Below are 27,942 nucleotides of genomic sequence, written 5' to 3' on the forward strand. Positions count from 1 at the left end.
ACTATGCCAGCGATCTCTGCTGCTCTGCTTGCTGTACACCTGTGTAAGGTAGGAGCGTTCTACCTACACAATGTGTGTTTGTGGGGTAGGGTGCAGGGGACAGAGGACACTGCAATATTGGGGGACCCCATTAGGGACCCCATCACCCCTGGGGACAGGATTAGGGACCCCATTTTCCCCTAGGGACGGGAAACCCATCTCCGGACCATGCTGGCTGGTGCCAGGATGGGGGAGGGAGGCAGTAAAATCCGAATCCCCAGCCACATACTCCCTCTGGCTTTGTATTAGTGAAGCACCTTAAAGTGAAGGTAACCTGTACTGTTATTACTATGTTAGGATTCTCAGTATCTTAAAGGAACACTAAAGGCAGAATTTTTTTTTTTTTTTAAATAACATGTTATACTTTCCTCCGCTGTGCAGTTCGTTTTGCACGGAGTGGCCCAGAATCCTGACTAGTTGGTGAATGCACAAAAGATGAACATAAATTACCTGGGTCATTCTCCATTAGCAGGGTGTTCGAAGGTACCTCAGCATTATCTGATGTCTTTTCATATTCCTCCAGGTTGGTATTTTTCTCTGATCTGTGTCGTGTCCACCAAGTGAAACGACCGATCTAAGAAATGCAAAGGAAAATACATGTATTATGACTAGGAAGTGTAACACTTCAAGAAAAAGGAAAACATGAAGCAGTTCCAAGGATTTTTACCTTCCTAAAATGTGTTCTTTTACTGTTCTGCCAGTCCTTGGTCTAGTATGGTCACCTTTCCCTCAAGCTAAACCCGGACACTTTGGCTTGGCACGGAAAAATAAATTTAAGGTGTGTGGCAGGTCGAGCCTGTGCCGCTGGTTAAAATGGCCGTCTGGGACAGATTTTCTAGGAAACGGGCACACTAATGGCGCAGCTGTGTGCTGAGCTTATGTTGGGGGCAGAGTTAGAGGTGAGTGGCCCCACGCTCGAGGGGTTCAGTCTGAAGGGGAACTGTGAGTTGTTCATCGCATCATACTGTCCAGGTCAGGACAGACAAAGGCCCGAGCTGAAGATGTAGCAGCTGGGAGCTGCAGGAGAAACAGTCAAGCTAACCAAGTTGTAATGCTCTAAATTTTCTCGTTGTTCACGTCGTGTGTAGGCTTTAACGACGGGAAAAAAAACGTGCATGCTCAGAAGCAAAATTATGAGACGGGAGCGCTCATTCTGGTAAAACTAGCGTTTTTAATGGAGATAACACATTTGTCACGCTGTAACAGACTGAAAAGCATGAAGACTGAAAAGCGCGAATCGTCTCTCCCCAAACTTTTACTAACACAAAATCAGCAAAAGCAGCCCAAAGGGTGGCGCCATCCGAATGGAACTTCCCCTTTATAGTGCCGTTGTACGTGTTGAAGGGCACCGCGCTTTGCCCAAGCATTTTTTTTTCACGATCGTGTGTATGCAAGGCAAGCTTGACAAGAATCGCGTCGAGAAAAACATAGTTTGGTCGTGTGTACGCGGCTTAACGTTTTGTGCACGTGCACTGGGACTGTGTTTTTGATGGTCTGAAGGACCAAGGCAGGAGGCCTGAGCAGTGAAGCTGCAAAGAGCCATGAAGCCGAATTCTATGTTTGTTACATTTATGGTGAGAACCCCCTGCGTGGGAACGTTTTGTTTTATTTTAAATAAAAGTGGGCAGAAAAAAAAAAGTCCTGAAATGTACTTCTGGCATTGAGTAAACCCACTGTTTGGCACTACCAATGAGCTACAAATTCCCATACTTGTCACAGAGGGAATACTTGACTCTGGTGTAAAGGGTAACTCTGATATAAGGGGGTTTCTGTTCACCAAAGCCCCCCACTTACAGAGTTCACAGCATTCCCCCTTAAATCAGGGTTCCCAAAGCCCCCCTTACATCAGAGTCCGCAGAGCGCATTCTACCTTAGTGTACTCACTCCCTCTGTAACAAGGGGGGAAAAAATAAAAATAAATGGAGATTGGGTAGAGACTTGAGTCAAATGTCGTGAATGGTGAAGCTCATTCACCCGTGGATGTAGGCTCAGGCATCGTCACTTTTCATCCACAATGCATTTGCTGGGCTTTAGAAATTTCTCTCACACACACATATTCAACCTTTTCCTGAGGCACTGCATGCTGGGGATTGGATTGTGGGTGAGAATCAGGGGTCAAGTCCTGGGGAAAAAAGTGGGAACTCCCACCCAAGATCCACTCCCCCACCAAAAAAAATTAAAAAATGATACGCTCATATGCATAATTACTAAAGCGCATGTTTTTTTTTTTTTCCTAAATCTTTCTAAATCCCACAATAACTCGCGGCAGACCTCCGCAAAGTCTCCTGGGAACAATGACAAAAGCTCCCAGGAGACATTGCAGCATAGAGGAAGTGACGGAATACCCGCACACTACCCGATGAATCCATATACAGGAAGCGGCCAGTAACAAAGGATTACTAAGGTTCGCCTGCCCCTGACAGTGACTCGAGCTGGACATCGCCGCTTAGTGAAGGATTGGCACGGGCAGCTCGGCTGCTCTAGTCCTGCAAAGGTAACGGAGTTCCTGCTGTGAAAAAAGTGCAGGAACTCCGTTCCCATGCATTCCCGCAGGACTTGAGCCCTGGTGAGAATACACAGATTGTTAGGGGCAAGAGAAGGAGGAGCAGATCGAGCCTTCTCTCCTCTCCCCATCCATTCTGGGGGCGGATTGTACTGGCTCTAGGCAGTACAGTATCACAGACACTGCAGCCATTCCCCTGGATGGTTGGCAAACCTGGTTAGGGTGTGCCCAGGCACAGTGCCCATGCGCACACCTATGCATTCAGTGGTTGTGGTACTTTGCTACTTGCTGAGCCACAGTCCAATCTAAGCATGTGTGTGCACAGGGCAGCAGGGGGAATCTGCGCTGCACGGGGAAATTAGAATGTGCCCAGGTAAACCAGTCCCCCTCATGCAAGCCTATGGGTCTGGGTTTCAGGAGGTCTGAAACCTGAACACACAATTCAATACCCGGACTAATTGCGTGAATCCTAGACAGGTGGCAACCCTACCTTGGTTTTGCCTTTATGAAATATGGCTGTTAAATCGAAATCTTGTGCAAGACCAAGTTTATGGGTCTTCGGCTACGTTAAACTCTTGGTAGCCATCTCTTTTCTTTCCTTCCAGGTACCCGTTTTAAAGATGACACCAGATCAAGTGACTATCTCATGTTTGTAAGTGCATGAAAATGGGGCTGCCTGCTGGAAGAGTGAACAAGTTATCAGGTTTGTTAGAAAACCTATACTGATTGCTATTGCTCCAAACTGATAATCTCTTTCATCACTCTCCATTCCTCCACCAACTTCCTCTTTCATTGACATACAAAAGCTGACACTAAGTTTATGACTAGACTACATGTACTGAGCATTTAGCCCCTGTGCATCCAATCCCAGCAGTTTTTAGTGCCCAGGAGGCATGGGTGCAGCGTCCAGCTCCGCTGCCTGCTGCCTGTCAACGTCTATGACAAACTGCAAAGCACTGTGGCTGGATGCGATTGGAGGCTGTACCCAGTGGTACTCATGTTTAGGGCCCCATGCGTTCAGAGACATACACGTTCTGAGCATACATCCCTAAATGCTTTGGGCCTTCAAAACGCAAGCACCACTTGCTACAGTGACCAGATAACACAACATACTAAAGATTCATTATGGTCTTTCCGATTTTCCTCCCGGCCAATCAGGAAGCAGGTCCTGAGACTGATTGGCCAGGGCGTCTTAGGACTCCTGGCCAATCGGGTCTCAGGACCAACTTCCTATTTGGCCAGGAGGAGTAGCTGGAGTGAGGAGCAGCAGCCCTACCCCGGATCTTTGTCACCTGCCTCCTAAGGTAATGAGGCCTCTGATCGCCGCCTTCCTGACCCCTTCAAAATATTAAGGGCCAGCCACCACTGATGCGGTGCAAGAGGTGAAATCATTACATGTAACACAAAGCAGTATTAAAAATTTAACACATTTACCCCATCACTAGCCCAGCATTCAACTCAAAACAACCAAACCAATTGTTTTAGAAAACGCATAGTCCCCTATTCGATGGAACGAAGACAGTCTTACCTTCTCATTGGGTATAGCTGGGGTAAACAGGCTGATCACAATGCAGACAATTGCCGTGAACCCAAAAAGAATAAGCGCAAAATACAAATAGTGAACATCCTTCAGCACAGCTGGACGGGTGTCCTCCTCTCCACAGTTTGGGGCTCGATATAAAAAATCCATTATCATTCGAACCAAACCCACCACCAGCCCAAGGATCAAACCCCAGAAGGCTCCCTGCAGGGACAAAAGAAAGAAGAAAGTAACCAATGACAGAATGTGAAGTTATGCAAAGTGCACCTGTGGTTTTGTGACAAACAAAATGCGATAAATCAAGATGTAGAAAAAGGCAAATACTTACCAACTGACCTTGTTCCTGACACCAGCCTAGATCAAGTTCAGATCGCTCTATATCTCCATCTATAACTATATCTAGTTTTTTGCTTGCATTCTCCCATCTAGTGAGGAGAAACTGGTGCAAAGTATCTTTCTCCATTTAGAGGAGAAAGTACATCATAGGGGAGGCTTTTGCAGCTAGTGATCACTGTAATAGTAAATATCTGTGAGGCTGGCTGCAAAGGGTTAAAGAAAACCTGTACTACTGCGGACCTGTCCTTCTGAAAATGCTGGTTGCTTTGGTTGTCATGCCCATACATTGGCTTCAGTACTTTCTGACATACTGGCTCAGATTAAGTTAAAACATAAAGGCCCAGATTCTCAAAGGCGTTACGACGGCGCAACACCATTTGCGCCGTCGTAACTCCTCATCTGGCCCCGGGTATCTATGCGACTGATTCTTAGAATCAGTTACGCATAGATACCCATTAGATCTGACAGGCGTAAGGCTCTTACGCTGTCAGATCTTAAAAGCAATTTTTTTTCCCGCCGCTAGGAGTCGCATCGTCGTTTTCCCCGTCGTCTAAGCAAATGAGGTAATTACGCGAGATTCCCGAACATACGCGCGATCGACGCTAAGAATTTACGTTGTTTCCGTAGCGTACGCGACGCGTAAGGTTGCCCCTGCTATTAGGAAGGGCAACCAATGTCAAGTATGGCCGTCGTTCCCGCGTCGAATTTAAAAAAAATGACGTTGTTTGCGTAAGACGTCCGTGAATGGCGCTGGATGCCATTTACGTAAACGTCTAAGCAAATGACGTCGGGGCGACGTCATTTAGCGCAATGCACATCGGGTAATTTACCCGACGGAGCATGCGCAGTACGCTCGGCGCGGGAGCGCGCCTAATTTAAATGGTGCCCGCCCCATTTGAATTGGGCGGGCTTGCGCCGAGCGATTTAACGATACACCGCCGCAAGTTTACAGGTAAGTGTTCTGAGAATCAGGCTGTAAACCTGTAAACCTGCGGCGGTGTAACGTAAATCACATACATTACGCTGCCCAGGAGCAACGTAAATGTATGAGAATCTGGGCCAAAGGAGTTGTGACGTTACTCAAGCCCAAAATGTAGCGCAAGCTCAATATCGGCAGGTTTGTTGTGCAGGACACTGCAGGGCAGTACAAGTCATCTGAGTGTAAGCAAGTTAAAGCGGTAGTTCACCCTCACTGACTTGATTTTACCATCGAGACAGGCATTGTAGCGCGAGCTACAGTATGCCTGTCCCGATTTTTTTAACCCCGGACTCACCTTGTAATCGGACATCGTAGATTTCGGCTCCCGCGGGGAATGGGCGTGCCTATGGAGAGGGAGGATGATTGACGGCCGGCCCTGGCACGTCACTCTCCCCGAAGACAGCCGGAGTAGGTCTCGGCTCTTCACGGCGCCTGCGCACAGGCTATGCGCAGGCGCCGTGAAGAGCCAAGCCTATTTCGGCTATTTCCGGAGAAGCGTGACGCGCCAGAGCCGGCCGTCAATCATCCTCCGTCTCCATAGGCACGCCCATTCCCCGGTATCTTTGATCTACGAGTACAAGGTGAGTACGGGGGTAAAAAAATCGGGACAGGCATACTGTAGCTCGCGCTACAATGCCTGATTTTATGGTAAAAGAAGAAAAACCAATTTTTTTTTGCGTTGATAGGGTGAACCCCCGCTTTAAGTTTATTGCTGCCCCAGCCAGGAGGGTCAGTGTTAATATGCTTCCTGCGTCTTTCCTGGCAGGCTTTCTTGGGTCCAACCCACTGATCTCATGCTTAATAAAATGGACAGGCGTCCGGTCCAGAGAGATGGTGGGGTGCACATAATGTAAGGCAACGCTGTTGCCAGAGCTTGTCCATCCAGTTTACTGCTGAAACTGGAGCACCCGAGGATAAAGAGCTGTCTAAAGAGTATGGGATCGCTGAAGATACCAGCTCTGGAGATCTGCCATAATGGACTCTCTCCTGTGCAGGTTTGCTGGGGCAGCTACAAAGCCTGAACTGGGGAAAAGTTTAGGGAAAGACGGTTACCGGTGTTTGCCTGCCATGCTGAATTTAAGTAAAGATTTTGAAACATTGGCCGCGATTCAGATACACTGGGGTAGATTCACATACGCCGCCGTAATTTGAATTCCACGCCCGCGTAGCGTTACGCCGATTCTCAAAGGCAGTTACGCTGAAAAAATAGGCTTCCTCCACCGACGTAACTTGAATGCGGCTGCGTAGAATTGTGTGCAATATAACTTTGGCCGCTAGGGGCGCTTCCGTTGTTGTCGACGTAGAATATGCTAATTTCCTAGATACACCGATTCACAAACGTATGTGCACCCGGCGGTAGTTTTTTACGTCGTTTGCGTAAAGGCTTTTTCTGCGAAAGGCTGCTCCTGCTATTAGGAGGCGCAGCCAATGTTAAGTATGGACGTCGTTCCCGCTTCCAATTTTGAATTATTTACGTTGTTTGTGTAAGTCGTTCGCGAATAGGGCTGGACGGAATTTACGTTCATGTCGAAACCAATACGTCGTTGCGCCGTACTTGGAAGCAATGCACACTGGGATATGTACACGGACGGCGCAGGCGCATACAAAACGTCAATCACGTCGGGTCATCATAAATTTAAATAAAACACGCCCCCCTTCCACATTTGAATTACGCGTGCTTATGCCGGCCCCTTTTACGCTACGCCGCCGCGACTTACGGAGCAAGTGCTTTGTGAAGACAGCACTTGCTCCTGTAAGTTACGGCGGCGTATCGTAAATACGAAACGCTGCGCCTCCGTAACTATGCGCGCCCGTACGTGAATCTACCCCATTGTCTCATATGCGCTACGCCAACGTAACATTGAGAGGCAAGTACTGTATTCAGAAAGCACTTGCTCCCAAAGTTACATCGGCGTGGTGTAAATGGGCCGGCGTAAGCCCGTGTAATTCTAAGTAGCAAGGCAGTGGGCGTGTTGTATTGTAATGAAGCGTGACTCCATGTAAATGCATGGCCGATCGAACTGCGCATGCTCAGAATCACGTTGCAAATACTCCCTAAGATACGTCGGCTCAATGCTTTCGACGTGAACGTAACTTACGCCCAGCCCCATTCACGTACAACTTACGCAAACTACGTAAAATACGACGCTGTTCCGACGTTTCCGACGTCCATACCTTAACATGACTTACCCCTGCTTTATGAGGGGTAAACTTACGCTGATATTCAACGCTTAAATCTACGGAAGCGCCCCTTGCGGCCAGCGTAAATATGCACCCAAGATACGACGGCGTAAGAGACTTACGTCGGTCGTATCTTGGCCAAATTCAGGCGTAACCGCTTTTCTGATTAAGCGCATGGATACGACGGCGCTCATTTGGAGAAGGGAAGCCTCAGGGATAAGCTAAGTTAGTATTGTAATGGGGGGTACCATCATCCTTGAGATCAAGATATAAGGTACTTGGATCTAAGGTCCCCGAACCAAAGAGCCAAGAGGGAGCAAAAAGGGCCAATTAGGACTATTGCGGTACCAATATAAAATTACACATTAGAATAAAAATATATAAAAAATATAAATCTTTATTACACAAAAAAACATGACAGACAATTGACAAAATTAAAATGGTCACAACCAAACAACACCATGAACAGAAGTCCCCGGGAGGGGAAAACATTGCGATGAGTTGAGGGTTATGGCAGTATCTCAACTAGTTTCGCGGGTTAACCCGCTTCGTCAGGAGAAGATCTAAGGCGTGTCCGCCGATGGAATAAGGCGGACGAGGCCAGACAGAACCCCCACGGTGGCCAGGGGTGAACACATACATGGAGGGACCTGTGTGTCTTATTAGTAAAAAAGGTAATGGTGGGTAAATAGGTCCCAAGAGCAGGAGCCCAAACAGGGCACATGGTGGGGTACAGCTGTGCCACGTGGATATGGTGTCTATTATTGAAGGGGGTTAAACCCTTATCCCAAGCGGTGCATCAGGATAGTGATGCAACCTGGAAATTCACTGGGCTGTGTGAAGCCACAGCCATCCCGGGGTCCAACGATGGGGTTGTTTGGTTGTGACCATTTTAATTTTGTCAATTGTCTGTCATGTTTTTTTGTGTAAATCTGTATATCTGGCGCTCATTTGGACTTACGACGGCGTATCTGGAGATAAAGCGCTGCGCAAACTGTTGGCGCTATATAAATCCTGTATAATAATAATAATAATAATACGCCATAGTAAGTTCTTTCTGAATCCTGGCCAGAGTGTTTACATGTTCTGAATGCAAGTAACCGGCACATATATGTAGGTGGGGTGCAGCAGCAATAATTCACACAGGCAAGTGCAATAGAACACTAGTATTGAAGTAATGCAATATCAGTTCAAAACAAACCCAGAGGAAAGGCTACCCAGCCTCAGTTTCCCGCAACATGGAAAAAGCAGATGGACTGACAGGGTCTGTTGAGAGGGGACAGAATGCAATGTGGCCGTCTAGTACCCAATCAGGAAAGTATCCAGAAAACATACGAAGCTACACTTTCCCTCCTCATCTGGAACCTCTTCCTAACAGATGGGGTATCTTTCCCTACTCTACCAGCTCGCAAAAGTGCATGCCAAACCTGGGAGCCAGAGCCTTAAATAGGCTCTGCCTGAACAAAGATGGCTGCTTGAACAACATGGGGTGGCAGCATCCAATTGGATTGCTTCTCCAGTGACCCAGAAAACCGTAGAGGAGCCATGTTCCTCCTGACTTCAACTACAGAATAGCACCACCTGTAGGGGAGAAAATAGACTGCACCTGTCTACAGCTCGAGTCAGTTAAACACATTGGGGTATGAAGACAGTTTCGTAGGAGTTAATAGAATAAAGACACCAATCCAAAATGGATTTAATTTATTATTTTCCTCAAAATTCTACAAACAGTATCCCATAATGACAACGTGAAAGAAGTTTTTTTTTTTTAATGAAACATGCAAGTATTCACAATATGTGCCATGACACTCAAAATATAGCGCAGGTGCATCCTGTTTTCACTGATCATCCTTGAGACGTTTCTACAACTTGATTGAGTCCACCTGTGGTAAATTCAGTAGATTGAACATGATTTGGAAAGGCACACACCAGTCTATATAAGGTCCCACAGTTAAAGTGGGAGTTCACCCAAAAATCAACTTTCTGCAGTTAGATCCAGCATACTGCTGACATCTGCAGTATGCTGGTCTTTTTTTTTTTGGTACTTATCGTTTTAGCAGTAATTCTTCTATGCCTCCGAGCGGGGATTACTTCCTGGTATAGGCGTTCCCTTCAAGACAAGCAAGGTGACAGCCTTCGATAGCGCGTCACGGCTTCCGAAGATACACGAGTGACGCTCGGCAATTTACGGCGCCTGCACAGTCAGCTCTACACGGCAGGTGTCACCTCGGCTGTTTTCGGTAGCCGTGACGCGCTATCGAAGGCCGTCAATCAATTTGCTTGCCTTCAGGAACGCCCATTCCCCGAAGGATTTCCCGCTCGGAGCCATAGAAGAAATACTGCTATAACGATAAGTACCAAAATAAAATAAAAAAGACCAGCATACTGCAGATGTCAGCAGTATGCTGGATATAACTGCAGAAAGTTGATTTTTGGGTGAACTCCCGCTTTAATGTATGTCAGAGCACAAACCAAGCCATGAAGTCCAAGGAATTGTCTGTAGACATCAGAGACAGGATTGTATGGAGGCACAGATCTGGGGAAAGGTACAGAAAAGTTTCTGCAGCATTGAATGTCCCAATGAGCACAGTGGCCTCCATCATCCATAAAAGGAAGACATTTGGAACCTCCAGGACTCTTCTAGAGCAGGCCGCCCGGCCAAACTGAGTGATCGGGGGAGAAGGGCCTTAGTCAGGGAGGTGACCAAGAACTTGATGGTCACTCTGACAGAGCTCCAGTATTTCTCTGTAGAGAGGAGAACCTTCCAGAAGAACAACCATCTCTGCAGCACTCCACCAATCAGGCCTGTATGGTAGAGTGGCCAAACCCCTGTTGAAGTCTCTATCAGACGAAACCGGTCGGGTACACTAGTCCTACCACTTCTCCACTGCACAATTTTTGGATTACATCTGTCCATCCATCCAAGGTGGAGAGTTGCTCTGTGATTTACTCTTCACGTGTGTTTTAAGATTTTTGATACCTGTTCCTGTCACCAGTGTGATTTTTGGAAATTTTTATTAAATTTTTTATAATTCTACACTATGAGGAGCTTTTTTTCTTTTCCTCCTCCTTCCCCATCTTGGAATTGATTGGGTACTACTACGGTGCTTGCCTATATACCGGAGTGAAATTTCTGGCTACAAGTGCATCTTGAATACATCAGACACCTACTACGCCTAGGACAACCATCCTGACGGCGACCAAAGAGGGCAATCAGCCCATACAAGCCTTTGAGACCCCCCACCGTACGGTGAGTTGCGGGTCCACTTCATCCGGTAAGGGTACCTAATTCATACCTGTTTACAACAATTTGGGGATTGCACCTTGAAATATGCATCTCATTCAAGTCTACTAGAAGGGGAATATACTCATATTACTGTCACACGGTGTATGGACTCATTTCTCATCTTATTTGGGACTTTTGTTATAACAATTTGCAGCTGGCATTATATTATTTATTTCATCTGTGTGCATGGTTTATCACTACACAGTTGTTCACACTAATACTGTCACTCAGATGGTTTCCTATGAACACTCACCTATTGATTGATTTTTTAGGTTTATGTGTTATTACCTCTGTATGGGGTTAGCATTTCCCATTTATAGTGTGTGAAGGACACCACGGGGGAAGCACTATTACGCATATAGGTATTTAGTGTCAGACTAGGGGTGCTCAAGCAGTCCCTTTCCGATGGTACTTGATTGACCTATTAGTTTATATTTTTGTTTGTTGGTGTTGATTCACTAACTACTCACAGCCAGTATATTACAGCTACTGTACTCGCCCACAGTGGATGTGGTTTAATATTGGAAGAGCATTGTTACCCAAGGTCTGTGATCACCTTGTCACTAGGCCTATTGTGGACCCGCCACACAGGTGGTTCCCTTATTGGCGCTACACTTTATTTTCACGTTTTCCACAATTATCCCTTTGTTGTGTTGGCTGCCTATAGTTATGTTTTGGTTTAGCGCAATATAATTTTTATTTTTATCTGTATGGTAGAGTGGCCAAATGGAAGCCACTCACAAGTAAAAGGCACATGGCAGCCCACCTGAAGTTTGTCAAAAGGCATCTAAAGGACTCTCAGATCATGAGAAACAAAATTCTCTGGTTTGAAACAAATATTGAACTTTTTAAACTGAATGACAAGCGTCATGTCTGGAGGAAACCAGGCACCGCTCATCACCTGGCCAATACCATCCCTACAGTGAAGCATGGTGGTGGCCGCATCATGCTGTGAAGATGATTTTTCAGCAGCAGGAACTGGGAAACTAGTCAGTATGGAGGGAAGGATAAATGCAGCAATGTACAGAGACATACTTGATGAAGACCTGCTCCAGAGACCTCAGACTGGGGCAAAGGTTAATCTTCCAACAGGACAACAACCTTAAAGCGGGGGTTCACCCTTAGAGGGCACTTTTTCCCCCTTAGCTTCCTGCTCGTTTTCTCTAGGGGAATCGGCTATTTGTATTAAAATATGTGCAGTACTTACCCGTTTTCGAGCTGCATCTTCTTCCGTCGCTTCCGGGTATGGGCTTCGGGAATGGGCGTTCCTTCTTGATTGACAGTCTTCCGAGAGGCTTCCGACGGTCGCATCCATCGCGTCACGATTTTCCGAAAGAAGCCGAACGTCGGTGCGCAGGCAGTATAGAGCCGCACCGACGTTCGGCTTCTTTCGGCTACGAGTGACGCGATGGATGCGACCGTCGGAAGCCTCACGGAAGAATGTCAATCAAGAAGGAACGCCCGCTCCCGAAGACCCATACCCGGAAGCGACGGAAGAAGATGCAGCTCGAAAACGGGTAACTATGGCTCATATTTTAATACAAATAGCCGATTCCCCTAGACCGAACGAGCAGGAATCTAGGGGAAGAAAAAATTTTTTTTTAGAAATGGGTGAACTCCCGCTTTAAGCAAGAAGTGGCTACAGGAGAACGCTGTGAATGTCCTTGAGTGGCCCAGCCAGAGCCCAGACTTGAACCCCGATTGAACATCTCTGAAGAGATCTGAAAATGGCTGTACACCGACGTTCACCATCCAACCTGATGAAGCTTGAGAGGTCCTGCAAAGAAGAATGGGAGAAACTGCCCAAAAATAGGTGTGCCAAGCTTGTAGCATTATATTAAAAATTGGTGGCAAAGGTGCTTCAACAAAGTATTGAGCAAAGGCTGTGAATACTTTTGCACATGTTATTCATTTTTTTTAAATATATTTGCAAAGATTTCAAACAAACTTCTTTTACATTGTCATTAAGGGGTATTGTTCGTAGAATTTTGAGGAAAATAATTAATTTAATTTATTTTGGAAAAGGGCTGTAACATAATAAAATGTGGAAAAAGTTAAACTGTGTAACTACTTTCCATATGCACTGTATATCTCAACATCTAAAAAGGGTGAACAAAATGAATGGTACTTTAACTCTACAGGATCTACCAAAATAAAATTTGGGGTTGACTGACCCTCTGGTTAGTATAATTGGTGCAAAAGCAGTAGCATGACTGACCAAGGTTTGAAAAACAAAAAGATACCTGGAAGCCATTTTAGGAAATAGAAAATACTTCCAAAAAAGAAATTAGTCATGAAGTAGACACGTGCACTGCCGAAAAATGTGTTTGTTTTCGTTTTAGTTTTAATTGTTTCTTGCTTTTTTTCGGATTTTCAAATTTACGAATTTCAGATTCAAAATTTGAAAAAAAAAACAAAAACATAACCGTAAAATTCAAATTTCCAAACTTCCGGAATTAACCAATTTGTCAAAATTTGTTAAAAAACAAATTCGGAACTAAACGAATTGCACATGTCTATTATAAAGTAATGTCATCATTTGATGCACAGAGTCTCATACCATGATCAGGACCCTATGAAGTCTTACGTCCTATTACATTGCCATTGTACAATACAAAATGAGGAAAGGATTTCTGGACAGCCGCACTCCAAAACTAGTTGCTTTTGTAAAATGAAAAACACAGGATACATGCCACAGCAAACGGGGTACAAGCTGAAGTGTTTCACACCAAACCTTAGTGCTTAGTCATAGGTTGTAAGCTATGACTAAGCACTAAGGTTTGGTGTGAAACGCGTCGGCTTGTACCCCCGTTTGCTGTGGCATGTATCCTGTGTTTTTCATTTTACAATAAAAGCAACACGTTTTGGAGTGCGGCTGTCCAGAAATCCTTTCCTCATTTTGCATTATCCTATGCATTGCCAGCACCCGTGGCTTCGGATCAGGTGGTGAGATCTTCCTGATTAGTATCCTTGAGCGGTGATTTTCTCTGTCATTTTACAATAGTTTGAAACATTCAGGTGATATACTTACTGGCTCATTGACTCTCTTGACAAAAATTGCCAAAATAAATATGGCGGTGACCGGTGGGGAGAGGTAACTAGTGACAGACTGCATATAATCAAACAGTAGCCCGCTGTTTGCTGCCTGGATGATGGGGATCCAAAGGATACTTATAACCACTAGTATGACTATGAAAACTCTGCCAGAGGGAAAAAGAGAACATAAAACATTATGTAAACAAATCATTACAGGAAAATGTAAAAAAATGTTATATATATATAATGTGTGTTTGTGTAGCGCCTTGCCACTTTCAAGGCCGGTGCTATGTTAAATTTAGCTGGAGAATTCAGAGAAGTAGTTGGCTCTGAGTTGGTTTGAGATTATATATATATATATATATATATATATATATATATATATATATATATATATATATATATATATATATATATTTCAGGCAGAATTTCACTTTTCACAATCAATAGAAGCCTTTTCCGGCCAAGCCATCCCAATGAGCTTATCACTTAGTCCATGCATGGAAGTTCTGAATCTTCACCTCTGTGCAAAATGTTATAAAATTCTTTCTGAGGCTATCACTTCCTGAAAATCATCATGTGACAATGCAGGAAACTTCATATTCCATCATGCACTGCCTTACTGCATCACAGAATAGGGAGTGCTTTACCTCTCTGGACCACACCTCCCTCATTACCAGCGGCTGTTGCTCAATATTTTGGGGCGGGGACTGGCAGCAGCGATCATTGAGCACCCCCCACCCGCACGACGACCGGAGGCAATAGTGCCCCCTTCGGTGATCAGTGGCCTTACCTTAGGAGGCCGATGCTGCTCCTCGCTCCAGCTTGCAAGGCAAGAGCCAGGACCGTTGCTTCTCCTCACGGTCAAACAGAAAGTGGGTTCCGCTTCCTGATTGTCTTTGAGGAGAAGCAGGAAGACAATAGCAAATAGTAATTTGCCATAGGCTCCAATCATGTGCTCAAAAAAAAAAAAACACACACTGGAAACCATGCGTCCAGCGCCCTGCGTGTAGATTACAGGCCGGGCGCACGGATTAGGGTGGGCGGCACCCCTAATTGATGGATCGCCGCTGCTCATTACTATACTACCTCTTGATTTCCACCCAGTTTTATACTTTTCCCTTTAAACAGTTGCCTATAGGGCACTTTTACCCCTTTCCTGCACAGGCAAATTTTCAGCGCTGTCGAACTCTGAATGACAATTAAATGGTCATGTAATTTTTATCATTTTTTAAAACAGATAGAGCGGTCTTGTTTTTTTTTTATCAAAATTTTTAAAAAAGATGTTGAAAGAATAGTTTTTAAAGTGTAAGTTCACCTTTACAGAAAATCTGTAAGGTGAACTTACTGGACCCCCCCTTCCCATTGCACCTGGTCCCGATAACCTGGAGTCCGGTTAACCCCTCTGCACTGACAGATCGCCGCTGTACTGTACCGGGGGATTGAAACCTCCAAAGGCTTTTTTCTCCTCTTCGCCTGCGGTGACAGGATGGGCAAAGCGGGTTCTGACTGTTTGGTGTCGCCCATGGGGGGTGAGGAGGGGGTCCTGTGTAAGTTCACCTTACAGATTTTTCTGTAAAAGTGAACTTACCCTTTATGCACACCCTCAAAACAATCGGTCACAGACTTTTAAAAACAAGAGGCAGATGCAAGGTATAAGGACAAAACAAACCGATTTGAAGATGTGCATGAGAGAATCAAGACATTCAATATATATGGGAAGGCAGAAACGTAAATAAAATGGCATGCAGGGTTTTAATTTGTTAGACACAAAACAAACTGAATGTAAAAAACAAAAAAAAACTAGACATGTGTAATTTGTTTAGTTTTGAATTAGTTTAACGAAAATTCTGAAATTCGTTAATTCCGATTTTTCGTAATAGCGAATTTTTAATTTCCGAATTTCTTAATTTCCGAATTTTCGTATTTCCGAATTTTCGTATTTCCGAATTCCGGATTTTTGGAAATACGAAATTTTTTCAATTTTTTTAATTTTAGAAATTTCGAATTTTTTTTTTTTTATTTTCGAATTTTGAATATTCAAATTTTTTATTTTTGAAATTTCGAATTTTTCATTTTCGAAAATTTCGCATTTTTCATTTTCGAAATTTCGAATTTGAGAAAAAAAACAAAAACGAAAATAACATAAATGAGAAAAACTATTTTTTTGGCAGTGCACGTGTCTAAAAAAAAAAACACAGTACACTGCTGATCATTGGGCTGTGGTCAGGTCCTCACCATCAGGCTGAATCAAAAATGGTACCTACTTCTCCGGCATGGTCTCCATCACTCTATCCAATGGAAGTCTGGTTTCTTGTCTGCTTGGCAAATAAGGCCTGCAGCAGTCACACCATATTGGAATAGCGTGTATTCATGTGTAGTCAGACATCCCCAAATGTCTGTACATTGCATAGGAAAGCTGGTCCAAGTGACAAATGCTGCACATGCAAGACTAACTTGAGTCCAGCAGAAACATATTGGGGTGGTGCTTGCAATTCTTTTTGGTGCCATCCCTAACATGGCTACCCAGCACTGCAAGATTGCAGACGACTACACTGTCAGGGACATTTGTCTTCTGGGGGCAGAAGAACCCTCAAAAAGGAGCTGTCGCCTTCAAACAGGGACAGATGGCAACCATACTATAAATAGTTTTGTTTTATTTTACACAATTTATTCAACGAATACTGCACCTGCCAACAATCATAAGCTCTTGTTCTGTGGCATTTCTTCGCATATGGGACCAGACATCCAATGTGAAGATCGTGCTGGCGCTATTGAAGATGGATGTGAGAGAGCTCATCAGAGCAGCCATGATTACCGCTATCATTAACCCTTTTAGTCCTAGAATATAAACAACATTACAGTCATCTCTGAATAAATAGAAAACATTTGATATAGAAATACAACTGCAGGGCATGCAAAAAATTACTCATTTGCTTTATAGGCATTTCATCCAACAAGGTGTATGCCATCTCAATTTTTTTATTTTTTTATATAACGATACCCCTGTAAGAGCCATTGGATTTTTGGGTCTCCCCTCATGCACAGCTAAGCAACAGGAGTATTCCACCATCCACACATTAGACAAGAACCAGTCCAGGGTGGTTGGTTTTGTTTTTGGTTTCTTAGGGGATGAAGTTGGATAGGTAAGGGATATGGGTTGCCCAGAAGTGCAACTTGAATTCAAATTGAGGACTAATGTTCTGGCTAATCGAAGTCACTTTGCTGCCCTTCTGTGGGATCAGCTGAACTGATAACAAAAATATTCCAAGCCCTGAATGCAGATGCTCTTTCTTGGTAGAAATGCAGATGCACCTGGCTGCTCCTTAGGTTCCTGTAAAAAGAGGTATAGGGTAGCTGTACTGGCTCTTAGCTGTCCCTTCGTAGTATGCAAGTTGGGTCTTGTACCTGGCTGCTTCTCTTACATCAAGCTCTGGAGTGTATTGGTTAAAGCTACTCACTCGTCCCTTTGGTGGATCCTGAGGCTCAAGAGATTTCTGCACAGACCACCTGCTGAACAGGTCCTGACCTTTGATTCCAGGAGGGCTTCGTCTAAGCTTAGCTAAGGCTGGAAGGGTGTGAGGCTTTAGCTTCCTTCTCACTTTGGTTCCATCCTTCTGCACAGGGGCAGAGCCCCCCAGCACAGGTGTCCCTTCCAAACAATTGCAACCTGGACTCTGCTCCCCTAATGCAAGGCTCCGGAATATTTATGGTCCATCTCCAACACCTTCTGGGCCATCCCCAGACAGGGATTGGAGAATACTCTACAAATATTCAGGCATCATCTTAGCTCCTTTAAGTTCTAAAACCCTACATCGGTTCCAGAAGCCAGGGGGAGGTAACAGACTCAGCTCTTGGAGCTCTACCAGCTAACAAATTACCCGGGCTCCTTTACCTACAGAGGCGCCGAAACAAAATTTTCTTACAGTGTAACAGAGAGTGGTACATTAATGAAAAAAGGAAAAAATTGCGCTAACCAATCAATAAAATAAATAAGTAAATAAATAGGGAGGCAGCAATGGCGTGACCTAACACAAAATAATGGAAAAAGAAGAAAAATTGCGCCAACCAAATACTATAACAGTCAAGTCCTTTGTGAATCTACAAGTGAATAATCAATAATAAAGTCCAAAAGTGTACACTGAAAATCTTGAACAGACAACACCCGGTGCACTGATGATAAAGTGATCCACCACCACATGGACTGAGGCTTACCAGAAATAAAACAAATAACAGCGTTATTTATTAATCCCAGCAGGATATCCAGAGAGTGTAGCCACAGGACAGGATAAAAACGGATGTGCAGCATAGATCATACAGCCATATATCCACGGAGGGATGCAACATACTTGGCACAGACAGATCCTCTTAGGCAAATCCGGGAGCCCAGCAACATATTATGCAAAAAGAGAACTGCACATAGTGTAATACGTTCCAAGGAATATTTATTTAAAAAGTAAAATCCTACTTACAGCGATTAGTTGTAAACAGGCATATAAAAAACAAATGCCGGCCGGCATAGACAGGAGCCCTTCCTCCTCGTGAGAACGCGGTGATGTCACTGCACGCCGTTGACCCAGACGCGTTTCGTCATAGATTGACGCCATTGAAAACGTCAATCTATGACGAAACGCGTCTGGGTCAACGTTTAAAACACCCGCGAATGCCCAGAAGCTAGTTATGAAGCGAGCTTCAATGGAAAAACGTGGTGAACGTAACCTCGCTTTGCTAGAGCATTGTGGAAAAACGATGGTGAGAGAGAGAGAGTGAGAGAGTGAGAGAGAGAGAGAGTGAGAGAGAGTGAGAGAGAGTGAGAGTGAAAGAGAGTGTGTGTGTATATATATATATATATATATATATATATATACACACACACATATATATATATATATATATGTGTGTGTGTGTGTGTGTGTGAAGTCATTATAGAGTTAAATCTCAGCCCGGAAGTAAAGCTAAAAGACAGATGTCTCCAAACCCCCTCCTCCCTCTTTCCACTGACCAAAGCAATATGGCGACTGACTGTAAAGCCTTGTGGCAAGAAGAAGATGTAACAAGAGAAGACTATATGAATGAGCCAATCGAATGCACCCATATGAATGATGCTTGCTTATGTCACTTTGTCTATAAAGCTGTGATACCAATAAAGTTCGGCCTCTTTGTGGGTTGGAAGGCATGGAGGTCTGTGGTCTGAAATATTGTCTAAAGTCTACAGACTTACTTTGCCATGAATTTGGTTCAGAGGCAGGATAGGTTATGCCCTGGAATTGTGCCAGGGAACGTCTATATCAGGATATGCCTTATTCATACATCATGTCTGAGGTTTACAAACACTTCCATGGAGAATATATTAAGCACCTCCAGCTTATGTGATGAGTTCCCTGGGTAAGGTCCCAATCAAAGGACGATACGCATTAAAAACACGTCTTGTTGCCGAAAAAATTAAATACCTAAAATCACATGTGAATGCAAACACGTTTTCAATAACTTTTCAAGAACTTTTATGGTTGTATAGACATACAGTACACTAACAGATGAGATAAAGTGACGTCTTACCGACAGGCATGAGTGTAATTACCAGCTTGGGATAGGCAATGTTGGAGCAGCTCGTTTCAATCTGACAATATTTCCGGCATTCGTCTGGATGAACGCAGCCAATCTCATCTGGAAATATGGGATGAATGATAAAAGGAAACTTGTAATAAGAGAAATATTGTCCCTGTTGTCGTCTGTTTGAGAGTACTAGTTTCTTGGTATCACTTCTTTGAGGTACTAACCCAGAATAAGTGGCAAATTAGTTGCAGTGCCTCAAAAAACATTAAAGCCATTGGATCAGCATGACAGCCAGGCAATTAGCATTTTCAGAAAGTGTCAGCCACCACATTAATATATTTCACATTTTGGCTGAGGTTGTATTATCTGACATGGTACAAAAATGGCAAACCCTTTCAGGTGGTGCTAGTTCCTGGCAGTCATTCTTATCCTCCAGCTTCACTATGGAACACATACAGGTCAGGAGTTTTGGCTACACATGAGCTTAGAGGTAATGTCCGGAATCCAGAGGGATCTCACCTGGAAACAAGGCTCTGCTAATCATTCCTGGAAATACTACAAAGAATGCAGGAAGAATTTTCAGATAACCCCCGACTATGGAGCCTCCCTTGGCGTGGGAGAGGTTCTTGGCTGCTAGAGATCGCTGAACGATAACCTGGAACATATTTAATAAGTACATTTTATAGTAAAATAAGATTTTTTGGGATAAATAAAAGAAATGGCACTTTGCTACAATGTAAAGTAGCGAGTGTACAGCTTGTAAAACAGTGCAAATTGGGCCCAAAGTATTAATATTTTGTGTGGCCACCATTATTTTCCAGCACTGCCTTAACCCTCTTGGGTATGGAGTTCACCAGAGCTTCACAGGTTGCCGCTGGAGTCCTCTTCCACTCATCCATGAGGTCATCACAGGGGTGGTGGATGTTAGAGACCTTGCGCTTCCCCACCTTCAGTTTGAGAATGCTCCACAGATGCTCAATAGGGTTTAGGTCTGGAGACATGCTTGGCCAGTCCATCGCCTTTACCCTCGCCTTTACCTTCTTTACAAAGGCAGTACATCTTTAGAAGAGGCTTCCTTCTGGGATGACAGCCATGCAGACCAATTTCATGCAGTGTGTGGCGTATGGTCTGAGCACTAACAGGCTGACCCCCACCCCTTCAACTTCTGCAGCAATGCTGGCAGCACTCATGTCTATTTCCCGAAGACAACTGTAATTTAGTGCATCTCAGAGCTGCAAGAATAAGAGCTACGATACTGCAGCGGGATCATCTTACCTGATCGGTGCACCAAACCCAGGTGGCCACCACTGTCAGACCAAATATAAGGCCAGGCCATGGTAGGTCCCCATTGATAGGGTCACGTAGTATATGGAATGCATCACTGCGGGGCAGATGGCAGGTTGTGTTCGGGACAATAATTTTTGGAATAGCCTCCATGTACTTCTGCTCCAGTCCTGTGTACCAGCCAATCTCGTTAAATGCTGGAGGGATAAACAGATTTGCATATAACAGAGGTTATCAGTTTTTGTATTAAATTATACATATGCTAGTAATTGGGTTGCCATGTTGGGATATTATGGAACAGTAATGCAACAAACAGCAGTATACTTACATATAAACATAAGAATAAAAGACCCCACCACCATAATGACTGTCTGTAGGGTGTCCGTGTAGATAACTGCAGTTAGCCCACCTGTTATAAAGAGATGAATGGACATTAATGGACATCAATTTAAGTAATGCATTCAATATGTGTTGGAGGATGTTAACATACAATATGTCTTTCTAACCAAAGAAAATACTCAAGTTTCTGATAGCATGCATGGCTATAATCCTGCCTATAGAAGATTTCTGCTGTGAGGCGGAAGAGAAATCACTTGATTCTCCTATATATGTTAAACAGTAATGGATGGATGGATGAATCTGCAGTGCTGGTACAGTGGAACCCTGGATTACAAGCATAATCCATTCCAGGAGAACGCTTGTAATTAGAGTTGAGCGAACTGACTTTGGGTTTTTCCCGAACCCGGACCCGAACCCAAATAATTGGAAAAAGTATGGGTCCGGCTTCGGAGTTCGGGAAAAAAAAATGCGTGGAAGTCCCCGCAAATTCAATAACCAGACCCTTTAGGTCTGGTATGGATATTAAGGGGAACCCCGCCGTCAATTAAAAAAAAATAAATGACGTGCGGTTTCCCCTAAATGTCCATAACCAGCCCCTTTATCCGAGAACGTTGACCTGGCCGGCCGCAGAAAAGAGGGGGGGACAGAGTGCGGCCCCCCCTCTCCTGAACCGCACCAGGCCACATGCCCTCAAAGCACCCTCCCAATGTTGGGGTGCCCCCCAAAGCACCTTGTCCCCATGTTGATGGGGACAAGGGTCTCATCCCCACAACCCTTGCCCGGTGGTTGTGGGGGTATGCGGGCGGGAGGCTTATCAGAATCTGGAAGACCCCTTTAACAAAGGGGACCCCCAGATCCTGACCCCCCCCTGTGTGAAATGGTAATGGGGTAAAAAACACACACACACACACCGTAGAATAAAGTCCTTTATTAATAAAAAAATAAAAAAAACTCCAGCAGTGATAATCCACTCGTTCCCGGCTTCCTGCTCCAACGATGTCCTGATCCAGCGACGGGTGCGGGTGATCTCCAGCGATGAGAAGTTACGAATTATCCAAAATAATGAATGCTGCATCTAAACAAATGGAATAATAAAATGTATTATTATTATTATTATTATTATTATTAGATCGTTATGTTCCATTTGTTTTGATACGGCATTAGTTATTTTGGATAATCCATAACTTCGGATGAATTCATATTCGTTACGTTCACCAACAGCCAAATTTAAAAAGGAAATTCCAATACCCAACTTCCAAATTTTTGAAATATAGAATTTTGAATTTCCGAAATTAGAATTTCCTAATTTCCAAAATGTTGGTATTCCGAAATGCAAATTTTCAAATTTCCCAAATATGTAATTCTCCGAAATTAGAATTTTAAGAAATTTTGAAGATTTGAAGTTGGCAAAATTTGAATTCCTGCTTTTCAAATTTCCCAAATTCAAATTTTCGCTCTTCGAAAATTTCAGAACTAATTTGTCAAAATTTGCTAAACTAATTTGGAACTAAACAAATTGCAGATGTCTATTACACACACCTAGAGGAAGGTTTGCTCCAAGTCAGTGCCAGGGTTAGTGTTTGGGTCAAGGTCAGAGTCAGTATTTTTTTTGGACATGATTTTTTTTTTCTTTATATTAGTGTCAGTGGCCTGGATTCAGATAGAATTGTCTATCTATCGGCGGGCGTAATGTATCCTATTTACGTTACGCCTCCGCAACTTTTACAGGCAAGTGCCGTATTCTAAAAAAAAAAGTTGCGGCGGTGTAGCGTAAATAGGCCGGCGTAAGCCCGCCTAATTCAAATTGTGAAGAGGTGGCTGTGTGTTATGTAAATTAACCATGACCCGACGTGATTGACGTTTTTAACGAAAGGCGCATGCGCTGTCCGTGGACATATCCCAGTGTGCATTGCTCCAAATACGCCGCAAGGACGTATTGGTTTTGACGTGAATGTAAATTACGTCCAGCCCCATTCACGGACGACTTACGCAAACAACATAAAATCTTTAAAATTCTACGCGGGAACGACGTCCATACTTAACATTGGTACGCCGCATGTACGCCTCATATAGCAGGGGTAACTTTACGCCGGGAAAATCCTAACGTAAACGGCGTATCTGTACTGCGTCGGCCGGGCGTACGTTTGTGAATTTGCGTATCTAGCTGATTTACATATTCTAGGCGTAAATCAGCGTACACGCCCCTAGCGGCCAGCGTAAATATGCAGTTAAGATCCGACGGCGTAAGAGACTTACGCCGGTCGGATCTAATAGAAATCTATACGTAACTGATTCTAAGAATCAGGCGCATAGATACGACGGCTCAGACTCAGATACACCGCCGTATCTCCTTTCTGAATCTGGGCCAGTGTGTTTTAGGTAGGAGGATAAAAAAAATTAAGAAAAATCAGGAGATATCCATTACCATTTACCGCCAAATGAAAGCTCAATTTGTTATACATAATAAAAAAAAAACGCAGCATAATCCACCTGGATGCATAAAGTAGATGATTTGTACGGTTTTACCAACACAAGTCAAAATTGGGCATTAAGATTTTTTTGCCCTAAGGCGCGAAGAGGTTAACCAAAAGACCATTATATACTTGTTCAGATTCCTAATTAATATTTTTGCCAAACGTTCAATCCAGAACAATATGCTGACATCTGTAGGAGATAAAGACTATGATATTTACCAGCAACAGTGTAAATTGCGGTCACAACCAACAGTAAGACAGTGGACAGGTAAATGTTCCATCCCAGGGACACCTGGATGAAGAGCGCTCCAGAGAACAGGTCTGTCTGAAAAAGAATGAAAGATTTATAAATCATTCTCTAACCAAACAGCTCATTACATGATTGCATATGAGCTGCTTAACCTGCCAAATGATTTGCACTTCTGTTCATTCAGTCCTGGGATTTTCACAACTCTGCCAACTCTTGGCGGGGAGGGAGACCTGATCTTCCTCTGCAGCAGCCTAATGCCGCATACACACGACCGTTTTTGGCGTTCTAAAAAATGACGTTTTTTTTTTTATGTCATTAAAAACGATTGTGTGTGGGCTTCAGAGCATTTTCAAGTTCTAAAAAATGGGCAATTTTTTATTCGAACATGCTCTTTTTTTTTACTACGTTTTTAAGGTTGTAAAAAAATGGTCGTGTGTGGGCTTTAACGACATGAAAAATCCACGCATGCTCAGAAGCAAGTTATGAGACGGGAGCGCTCGTTCTGGTAAAACTACCGTTCGTAATGGAGTAAGCACATTCATCACGCTGTAACAGACAGAAAAGCACGAATCGTCTTTTACTAACACGAAATCAGCTAAAGCAGCCCAAAGGGTGGCGTCATCCGAATGGAACTTCCCCTTTATAGTGCCGTTGTACATCACCGCGCTTTGCTAGAGCATTTTTTTTTCACGATCGTGTGTAGGCAAGGCCGTTTTAATGATCGGGTTGAAAAAAAAATATTTTTTTCTAGACCCTTAAAAACGTAATTTTTTAGAACCCGAAAAACGGCCGTGTGTACGCGGCATTACTTTCGCTTACAGGTTTCCCTCCCCACCCCAAGCTTGTGACTGGACAGTGAAAGGAGAAGCAGCACATTGAGTTTATTATTCCGTCACTCTGCTTTCTCCGCCTGTCAGCATGTTCCTTGCACTGCAGCACAGCTGACTGAATCCTAAGCTAATGGGGGGTCGCCAATTGCTGTACATGCTGCATTTTTCCTGCATGGACTGTACGGGAACACTGTAAAAAGCATCAAAAACACTCTGGAATGCACTGGAACACACATGTTCTTATTCAGGGTCTGCGGGCAGGGGGCCAATTGGAATCTGGAAGCCCCCTTTAAGAAAAAGGGGCCCCCAGATTCCTTACCCCACCTATGTGAATGATTATCAGGTACATTGTACCCATACCCATTCACAAAAAAAGTGTCACAAGTTATCAGTTTTAACAATTCCCTTTATTAAAAAATAAAAAGAGTCTCCCACGATGAAAATTCATCACGCTGTCAGCCGCCCCGGAGAGAAAAAAAAAGAAAAAGTTCCTGCCATCGGTAAGGGCTGGCTGCCTACTGCAGGCTCTGCCATCTCACATTTCTTATATAGGTAAGGGGCGGGTCCACCTGGCTATGTCACCTAATGGCCCCACCCCCTTGTGACACCACAGACCGGCGCATGCTGGGTTGATGATATATAAAAAAAGTCAGATGGCAGAGCCTGCAGTAGGCAGCTAGCCTTCACCGATGGCAGGAGGGTTTATTTTTTCCTCGGGTCTGGCAGGTGGCGTGATTGACGATGAATTTACATCGTGTAACACTTTATTTTTAATAAAAGAATTGTCAAAAACTGTCTGTTTATTAACTTGTGACACCTTTTTGGTGAATAAGTAGGGATACGATATACCCGATACTCATTCACATGGGGTGGTGGGATCTAGGACCTCCCCCCCTTCTTAAAGGGGGCTTCCAGACTCAGATTAGCCCCCTGCCTGCAGACCCCGACAACCGCCGGTCATGGTTGTGGGGATGAAGCCCTTGTCCCCATCAACATGGGGACAAGATGTTTTGGTGTGTTCAGGGCATGTGGCCTGGTATGGTTCAGTGGAGGGGGGGACCACACGCAGTTTTTTTTGGGAGTGAGGTTCCCCTTAAAATCTGGGGGAACCCACTCCATTTTTCCATACTTTTTATTTTTGGACTTTATTTTTTTACAATCGGCTGTGAGCGAGGAAGCCCGCTGACAGCTGAGTAGTCATCAGTTGTTAAGGACGTGGTGGACGGCTTCCCGGACCACTCCTTTGCATCCAGCTCAATGCGGTAAATTACCGCATTAACCTCCCTGGCGGTATGATTATTTCAGATTTTAGGTGCTGAAAGCGGTACAATTATTTTGCATGGAAATTTGGCGTTTTAAATTGTAGGCCTGTAATTCTTAGGAAATACTCACTTAAATCTGTCCAAACAAGAGTCTAGTAGACATCCCGGGTATGATAAAGTTTGAAAAACAAAATCATAAATTATAATATAATAAATAACTATAAATAATTATAACAAATAATAATGTAATTATAATAACAATTGTTCAATAATGTAATCAAATCAAAAACACTGAAATTTGCTCAGTTGCAGAATTGTCGCTGTCATTAAATTGATATCGCTCATTTCTGCAAGTGATTATAATTTATTATCGCTGTTTTCTAGCTGCTCGAAAACCATTTTTGACATAAAGGGACACTTTTGGTTGCTATGGACAATCTACAGTTTGCAGGCAGAAAGAACAGTTTTTATTATATAAAAGAACATGTAGGACACTGGGCAGACCACTAGGGACAGGGGGTGTGTGTATTTTTACACACACAGTACTGTAATCTATAAGATTACAGTATACTGTATGTAATGTGCTTATTTACTTTTTTGAATTTGGCGCTGTTCTCCGCCCCCGTGCGTCGTAACGTTGCAGGGAACGGAGATCAGCGGCACACAGGGACACTGTGAGAATCGAGCGAGGACCCGCTCACTCACACAGCGGGGAGGCATCGCAGGATCCAGGGACAAGGTAAGTAACTTGTGCCTGTGGACACTGCGAGGCGAGCCCGAGTCTGGCTCAGGGTTACCGATCGTAGCCAAAAAATCTCACCCGAGCCTCGGGAATACCGCCAGCCAGGTTAACTAATGCAGCAATTACCGCTAAAACTAACAAATACTGCATTTGTTATTTAACTCCTAATTCTTAGTGAATTGAACACTTGCACAATTGTTAACACATGTGTTTTTTTACCGCATATTAAACGGTTATTTAACTCTGAGGCCTCGTACACACGACCGGACATGTCCGCTGAAACTGGTCCGCGGACCAGTTTCAGCGGACAGATCCGATCGTGTGTACAGGCTAGCGGACAGATTTCCAGCGAACAAAAGTTTCTTAGCATGCTAAGAAACTTGTCCGCTGGAAAGCTGTCTGTCGGACATGTCCGCTGGCTAGTACACCTAACCAGCGGACAGAAATCCTCCGCATGCGTCAAAGTGATTCGACGCATGCGTGGAAGCATTTTACTTCCTTGTTTGCGAACGTCGCCGCCACGTCACCGCGTTTTTTGTCCGCTGGGATTTTGGTCTGATGGTGTGTACAGCCATCAGACCAAAATCACCCAGCAGACATGTCCGATGAAAACGGTCCGCAGACCGTTTTCATCGGACATGTCCTGTCGTGTGTACGAGGCCTTAGTGACTCAACCCCTCCTATTTTTGGAGTTCACCTATCCTCTCATTCCAGGGTCAACGTACCGAAATTTTAGTGACGATGTAGAGGAGGAGCGAATAAAGAGACATGTAGATACGAATCCGTTTACCACCAAATCGCTTTTTCAAGTATTCAGGCATAGTGACCACTCCAGAAGCAATGTAAACGGGAACAAAGATCCATCCAAGGGCTACCAGCACCCAGGAAGCCTTAAATTAGAAAGAAAAATTGGTGTTAGAGGAACAGTCTCACGCTCATTTGTCATGGATGAAAGTAGAAAATTGTGACCTAAAGCAATCCTACCAACGCAGAGATTTATTTATTAACTAAGCAAATTGGTAGAACACTGACCCTTTTCCTCCAGCACTTCTACAGAGAGCATCGAACAAATTGCATTAGTCAGACCCACTTAAAGTAGGGTTCAACTGGATGGAGGCCAGTTGGTCTCACACAATTTTTGAATATAGGAATAAATAAGTAAAATAAAAAATGCAGTTCTTGAATTAAACCCAAATACCCAAAAGCTGCAAGATATCCTTGTCAGGCATTTAGCATTTTGAGAAAACAAACAAAAACACACACACACACACGTCTGTGTATGAAAAATACCGCTTTTGAAGCGATTGT

General features: G+C 44.0%; 1 protein-coding gene across 5 annotated transcripts in view; it reads right to left on the reverse strand.

Moving 5' to 3' along the window:
- Window positions 1-27,942, reverse strand: part of SLC5A9 (solute carrier family 5 member 9) — a 128,519-nt gene that overhangs the window by 64,743 nt on the left and 35,834 nt on the right. For 3 of the 5 annotated variants that reach the window (XM_040360533.1, XM_040360534.1, XM_040360532.1), the window contains exons 5-14: window positions 27,360-27,524; window positions 23,770-23,875; window positions 21,066-21,146; window positions 20,729-20,934; window positions 19,973-20,108; window positions 19,457-19,564; window positions 16,591-16,741; window positions 13,896-14,064; window positions 4,071-4,286; window positions 490-613 (exon numbers count right to left, since the gene is read on the reverse strand). In XM_040360533.1, coding sequence (XP_040216467.1) covers window positions 490-613; window positions 4,071-4,286; window positions 13,896-14,064; window positions 16,591-16,741; window positions 19,457-19,564; window positions 19,973-20,108; window positions 20,729-20,934; window positions 21,066-21,146; window positions 23,770-23,875; window positions 27,360-27,524 — 1,462 coding nt within the window. Of the gene's footprint in view, window positions 1-489; window positions 614-3,032; window positions 3,222-4,070; window positions 4,287-13,895; window positions 14,065-16,590; window positions 16,742-19,456; window positions 19,565-19,972; window positions 20,109-20,728; window positions 20,935-21,065; window positions 21,147-23,769; window positions 23,876-27,359; window positions 27,525-27,942 lie in introns of those variants that run through there. The other 2 variants (XR_005750632.1, XR_005750631.1) reach the window with 2 other exon arrangements.

Source organism: Rana temporaria, chromosome 7 (genome assembly GCF_905171775.1).
Source record: "Rana temporaria chromosome 7, aRanTem1.1, whole genome shotgun sequence".
Taxonomy (NCBI): Eukaryota; Metazoa; Chordata; class Amphibia; order Anura; family Ranidae; genus Rana; species Rana temporaria.